The 6,856-nt window shown below is 49.3% G+C and overlaps 1 protein-coding gene across 2 annotated transcripts; it reads right to left on the reverse strand.

Moving 5' to 3' along the window:
* Nucleotides 1-1,936: 1,936 nt before the first annotated feature.
* TMEM186 (transmembrane protein 186) lies at nucleotides 1,937-6,829 on the reverse strand. 2 transcript variants are annotated; one of them, XR_014775938.1, is made up of 3 exons: nucleotides 6,750-6,829; nucleotides 3,903-5,681; nucleotides 1,937-2,895 (listed from the first exon to the last, which is right to left on the reverse strand). XR_014775938.1 is itself a non-coding variant. In XM_084764763.1 (2 exons), exons 1-2 carry the CDS (start codon nucleotides 6,750-6,752, stop codon nucleotides 5,043-5,045), a joined length of 642 nt encoding a protein of 213 aa, XP_084620889.1. In that variant the 5' UTR covers nucleotides 6,753-6,829; the 3' UTR covers nucleotides 3,356-5,042. The 2 variants fall into 2 exon arrangements, 1 of the variants encoding a protein (XP_084620889.1); XM_084764763.1 differs by lacking the exon at nucleotides 1,937-2,895 and having other exon boundaries at nucleotides 3,356-5,681.
* Between the last annotated feature and the right edge of the window lie 27 nt (nucleotides 6,830-6,856).

Consider the following 6,856-nt stretch of genomic DNA (forward strand, 5'->3'; position numbering starts at 1 on the left):
CCCCTTCTCCCTTCCTCCCCCCTTCTCCCTTCCTCCCCCCTTCTCCCTTCCTCCCCCCTTCTCCCTTCCTCCCCCCTTCTCCCTTCCTCCCTCCTTTCTTCCTTCCTCCCTCCTTCTCCCTTCCTCCCCCCTTTCTCCCTTCCTCCCCCCTTTCTCCCTTCCTCCCCCCTTTCTCCCTTCCTCCCTCCTTTCTCCCTTCCTCCCTCCTTTCTCCCTTCCTCCCTCCTTTCTCCCTTCCTCCCTCCCTTTCTCCCTTCCTCCCTCCTTTCTCCCTTCCTCCCCCCTTTCTCCCTTCCTCCCTCCTTTCTCCCTTCCTCCCCCCTTCTCCCTTCCTCCCTCCTTTCTCCCTTCCTCCCTCCTTTCTTCCTTCCTTCCCCTGCCCCTCTTTCCCCAAGCCCTGCATAAACCAGGCTGCCCTTGACTTGGCTTTGTGCTTGAGTTACCAGTATGTGCCACGTCACCTGGCTCCCCTCTCTCTTAATGCCCTACTTAAATCTATGGAAAAGCATCTTTAATAAATTCCACCTTGCTTCATATTTTAAGTAGTTAATAAAAAGAACACAAAACTCTCCTGTGCCCCCCTTCTCTGTTGTCCCCGCAGTCAGGTGGATGCCCTTGAACAGCAATAGTGAGACAGGCATCACGGGTAGTTCAGCCTGGGGCCTCGCAGTTTGGTTTAGGCTCACATGCACTTCCTTGTCAGAACGCACTTGGCAGCACAGATCCTTCACTTCCAGGTACTGTGTTCTCTCCCCTCTCCAAATAACGCACCTAGCAACCTCAGAAGCCACCCACCTCCTTTTAGGTTTTACTCCCATCTCTGAATAATAATAGTATAGATTCCTTGGCCCCTGGTAATAAACCAGTTTTGGGCAGTTTCTATCCAAGCATCCTCCCAATGCATCCTGCATGAAGAACAGAATAGCCAATCAAGCATGAACTGGTTTTGGGTGTGCAGTGCGGTAAGGCACACTTGACCTTCAAGTGAACTTACAGGGAGAACCCCCTCCTTACCGCCTTAAGCCTACGCACAAGTGAGTATGCATATGATTAAAATCAGATGCATTGTGGGAAGGGGCATGCGCAGTAGAAATGTGAACGTAGGGAACCCAAGACCAAGTTCTCAGCACAAAGGAGACTTATTTGCCCCAAAGGGACAAAGGGCAGGGTTGAGGAAAAAACAAAGACCAAAACCAAAAAAAAACCCTTTTTTTTTTTGGTTTTTTTGAGACAAGGTCTTTCTGTGTAGCTTTGGGGCTGTCCTGGACTCACTTTGTAGACCAGGCTGACCTCAAACTCACAGCCATCTGCCTGCCTCTGCCTCCCGAGTACTGGGACCAAAGGCGTGAGCCACCATGCCTGGCCTGGGCCCTTATTTTCAATTCTTTGAATAAGAGGTCAGTTAAGAACCTGGTAACACTAGGCCCAGAACCCAGTCACCAGCAACTTTAGACTTGGACTTCCCAACCTCCAGAACTCCTAAGAAATGAATGTTGTTCAAGTCACCAAGGCTGCAGCATTTGGTGGAGTAGGGGTGGAGTGACTCTTTTTTTCATTCATTGTTTTGAACGAACTTTGTACCTGAGGACAACCATGAACTCCTTAGCTTCCCAAGTGATGGGATCATCATCAAGGGCAACCAACCCATACTTGGTTGGGAGGCAGGGGGGGTTGAGTCTCGTTCTGTAGCCCAGCCTGGCCTCACACTTATGACAATCCTCCTGCCTGAACTTTCCACTGTAGGGATTTTAGGAATGAACTACCAGGCAGGCTCTTGTTTTTGTTATGACCTAAAGGGGTTGGGAATGTGGTTAAGTGGTAGAGTACTTCACTAAAGTGAACAAAGCCCTGGGTTGGATCCCTAGCAGCACCCACACATGCACACATGCATACCCCAGAAGCCAAAATAACTAAGACAGCTATTATTTGTGGATTGTTTTTCTTTTTTTTTTTTGAAAAAGATTTATTTATTTGTTATTTATACAGTAGTCTACCTACATGAACACCTGCACACCAGAAGAGGGCATTAGATCTCATTATAGATGGTTGTGAGTCACCATGTAGTTGCTCGGAATTGAACCCAGGACCTTTGGAAGAGCAGGCAGTGCTCTTCACCTCTGAGCCATCTCTCCAGCCCCGTGGATTGTTTTTCAAAGGGAGAAATCACCATTGTATTCACAACCTGAATCTAAAAGCCTTTTCCTCCTGTGGCCTGGAACTTGTTAGACTATATTGGCCTCAAACTCAGACCATTCACCTGCCTTTGCCTCCTGGCATTCAAGGCCTACACCACCAAGCTTGGCTCTTTTTTTTTTTTTTTTTTTTTAAACAGGTCAAGCTACTGGCCCGCTGGGGGTTCCGGAACCCTAACCCACTTCCTGTTCTGATCTTAGCTGGGGTGTAGAGGGAGAGTAATATACTTGTTCCTTGTGTGCCCTCTGCTGGCACATTGAGAGCAGACCACACAGCAAAGGCCACTGGCGAAAAAGGGCTCTCGTCACCCAGGCATGTCCCTTGTAGGCCCAGCACCCTTGTTGCTCAGCAACACACGGACTCTCCCCACTGCATCCACCCTGGCAATAGGAGTAACATGAAAGGGCCTGGGCAATGTTAATGAAAGAGACAATAGCATACATTTTTTTTTAAACTCAATAAGTATTAAGTTCTTATAAATGAAATACCTTGAAAACATTTTACCAAGTAAAAGCTGGCAAGCACAGGGGGAAACACACCACGATCCCTTTACAGGAGATGTCAGAGTAACAAATTCAGAGACATATTAGCAGCTGCCTAACAGCAGGTGGAGACAGAGAGGGCGAAGGCAGGTGACAGCTGTGGCCTGAGCACCAGGATCCATCTGGGATAGTGTAGCATTAGACTGATGGGCATCATGCACTGAACAAAAAAAAAATGGTTACAACTTGATATGCATAGTGTGTTTTGTTCTTATTTTTCAAGAGAGGGTTTCTCTGTGTAGCCTTGGTTGTCCTGGACTCACTTTGTAGATCAGGCTGGCCTTGAACTCAGAGATCCACCTGCCTCTACCTCTCAAGTTGAGATTAAAACATAATGTTCCCCTTCCCTTTCCTCTCTCTCTAAGCCCTCTCATATATTCTCCCATGCGCCTTCAAATCCATGGCCTCTTTTCATTAGTGTGTGTGTGGGTATGTATTTATGTGTATATACATATGTCTAAGTGTAACCCGCCCAGGATGTACCTGGCGTGGATGTGTTCAGAGCCAACCACTCCATACTGACTAACCAATTGCTGCACTCTTCCCTGGGAAGACCTAAGTTGCCTGCAGTTCTGTGTATGGCTGAGGCCATGTGGCGTCTCCTGCAAACACACACTTTGGCGTGACTATTACTGTTCTCTTTTTTTTTTTTTTTTCCTCCAGACAGGGTTTCTCTGTGCAGCCTTGGCTGTCCTAGACTCGCTTTGTAGACCAGGCTGGCCTCGAACTCACAGCGATCCGCCTGCCTCTGCCTCCCGAGTGCTGGGATTAAAGGCGTGCGCCACCACGCCCGGCTTATTACTGTTCTCTTGTTCGTGCTCTGCTTGTTTTATAGCAATGAAGAACGGCAGGAGGACCAGAAAGACGGCTCAAGTAAAGGCGCTTGCTGTCAAGCCTCAGAACCCAAATTTAACTCCTAAGACCCAACAGGTATAAGGAAGAGGACCACAAAAGCTTTCCTCCAACCTCCAGAAATGTACAGAGGTACACACACAAATAAATGTAATTTTAAAGAAAAATTCTTTAAGGAAGGAAATCACTATAAAGCTACAAAACAGAGCATTTTGAGTTGACAAATTACAAAGGTCACACTGCTTTCCTTTTTATGCAGGTACAATTCACCTAACAAGTATGAGTTTGTAATTTATTACGAAAAGCAGCACATACCGTCTCCTTCAGCTGATAAACTGTTGGTTGGACAGAGTCCCCCTGTGCTGATGACACTGCGAAGCTCCCCCATGTAAGGGCCCCTGGACCTCCTGGGGACTGACATTCTCAGCTGGGTGCTGTCCCTACCGCAGTTGGTGTGGAGTGACTTCCTGACGGGAAAACACAAGTCCACTCTGGGCTTCAGCCTGGTCATCCAGCTGGTAAGCACAAATGGTGCAGGGCTCTCAAGTCCCCAGTGGCAGCCTGGAAGCATCCTCTATGTTGTAAACTCTGGGCCGCTTACCTTACACAGTACTTGGTATTTACTGGTTCTGCCTGTTCTATGGTGCCGAGGGTGGGTATCTTAGAACCTAACACATGCCAGCTCTACCACAAAGCTACCCAGCCTCTGCCATTCCTGGTTATTTTCATATTTGTCCCCACAAGAGAGGAAGGCTCTTCCACTTCACAAGATGTGTGATTCAGGGTTCAGAGAACAAGTACCCTGCCCCAGGTCAAAGAGCTGAGGGCCAACAGAACCCGGTCTCCAGACTCCACATTCTGTGTCCCTCTGCCAACCCTCTTGCCTTCACAGCAATGGGCTGCCCCAGTGACCTTGACATAGCACTCCTCAGGAACTGCCTCTTCATAGAAACTTCTGGCCACTAGCTGATGGAATGTCCTATGAGGTAAGGGCTTTTTCCTAAAGTTCATCAATACCTTCTTTTTTGGCCCAAGACAACTTTGAGCTTCTCCATCTGCCTCCATCATCAGGACTGAAAGGACAGGCACGCACAACCATGCCTGATATATTCGGTGCTGGGGATTGAACCCAGGGCTTGACTTCCGCCAGGCTAGACAAGCAGTCTACCAACTGAGCTTCAGCCCCAGACCCTGATGATTAGCTTCTGTCTCATCCATGTTTTTGCCTTCTGTCTAAAACCCAAATGTAGGGGCTTGGAGAGATGGCTCAGTGGATAAGAGTACTGTCTGCTCTTTCAGGAGCCCCGAGTTCAATCCCCAGCACCCGCATGGTGGCTCACAACCATCTATAATGTGATCTAATGTGCACTGTATGCATAATAAATAAATCTTTAAAAAATAAAATAAAATCCAAGTGTAACCAGAGCTACAAGAGACCCAGTTTCTCTTCTTTCTTTACTTGGGTGTGGCCAGGGTTCCAAACACTTGTGAGAAGCGTTCTTTGTCTAGGATGCGGCCATAGCGTAGGGTGAGGTAGAAGGTCTGCTTGCCACTGTACTGCTGGATGCGCACGAACATATCCTGGACCTGGTCCTTGCATTCTGACAGGGGGATCATGTCTGACACAGCACAGTACGTGTCCTGTCGCCGGCCCCAGAAGGTCAGGTGGGCCACTCGAAGCAGGTTACCTGACTCATTCACATACAGGATGCCCACCAGCCTCTGGAAGAAGTGACTCATCCAACACAGCATGACCAGGGCAATGGTGGCAATCCCACTCATAAGGCAGAGTGAACTGAGGGTCATGAGGCCCTGTGAGTGGAGGTACAAGCCCGGCGGCAGGGCTACCACAGTCACGCCTGTCTGTGCCAGCTTCAGCCGAGACAGGAACCCAAGCGCTCTGATGGCTCTGAATTGGTAGATTGTGTGGAATTTCTCCATCTCTGTGCCTGGTGGCTTCTCCTGGGAGGTGGGAGACCTGCTCCCCACCCACCTTTTGGAAGTCTCCTGGCCAGTACAGAACCATAGGCGGTGTAGAGGCCTCCGCCATGCAGCTGGCCCCTGCAACCTTGGCACGGCTCGAAGCAGAAGAGCCTGGAAGAGAGGTTTCCTTCAGAATCCAACCGTGCTAATCACACAATGAACAAAGCAAAGCGCCCCTCAGAATGCAGTCTCCACAACTGCCAGAGGAAGTGATAAAGCCAGATGTGTTCTTCTGTGCAGCTCTCCTCTGGTTACGTACCATACTCCCATTTTTTACAACTAACCAAACATAAACCCCTAATCTCAGGCACTGAAATATCCCATCAGGTATAGGTGCTTGCCACCAAACCAGGTGATCTGAATCTGATCCCTGAGGCCAACATGGTAGAGGAAAAAAAAAAATTACTCATGCAGGATGTCCTGGACCCCCTACCCCCACCCTGCGCACAAGCATATCCACACGAACTAAATTCATGGAGAATTTAAAAGAAAAAATTAAAGCTAAGCCAAAAAAAAAAAGTACAAGGAAACACAACAGAATGAATGGGAAATAGGCAGAGCCTGACTCTCAAACCAGTCCAAATAAACAGAAAAAGTGTTGTTCCAGCCGTTCAGCGGAGATCTACGGACTGGCCAACAGTGGACCCGAAGTGGGGTCCACGAGTCTGTGGGACACTTCCTCAAGGAGTAAAGCAATCAGTGTCGGAAACCCACGCATTAAAACCGTGGGGTACTTATAACAGTACCTTTGCAGTTCTCCGACTGCCTTATAAGTTAACTGCTTTCTATTAGCCTGGTTGGGAAAAGAGGGGCCCGGAGGACCTCAACACACCGCGGGCAAATCCTGGCCTTTAGAGTGAGAGGGAGGCTGCCACCCTGGCCCTCACAGACACAAGCTGTGCATCCTTCGCCTGTCCAAAGAAAGTCTCAGAACAAGCTGAGGGAGACATGGTTCCTAAGCCCTGAACTTGGTGCGCGATCTGGAGTTGCTGCTACTCGGACCGTTCACGTGACCAGGGGGAACAGAGGCGACCAGGAAATAGCCGATCACAATGCACCCCGGCCTTCCACCGGCGGAATGCCGAATCCGCAGCCCAGGCATCCCTTCTTGCTGGCCCTAGGCCCAATAGGGTCCCCTACGGGTTCCCTCCCCAAGCGCCCAGCACCTGAGCTTCCTACCATGAGTTTGTCGCCTGCTACAGGAAGTAAGCCGACCTTTTTTCCCGGAACCTTGAAGAGCGCGTGCGCGGCGGTTAAAAAAAAGACGCCTGCGCAAACTAAGATGA

The sequence above is a fragment of the Acomys minous genome (genome assembly GCF_964271855.1).
Source record: "Acomys minous genome assembly, chromosome: 16".
In the NCBI taxonomy this organism is placed as follows: Eukaryota; Metazoa; Chordata; class Mammalia; order Rodentia; family Muridae; genus Acomys; species Acomys minous.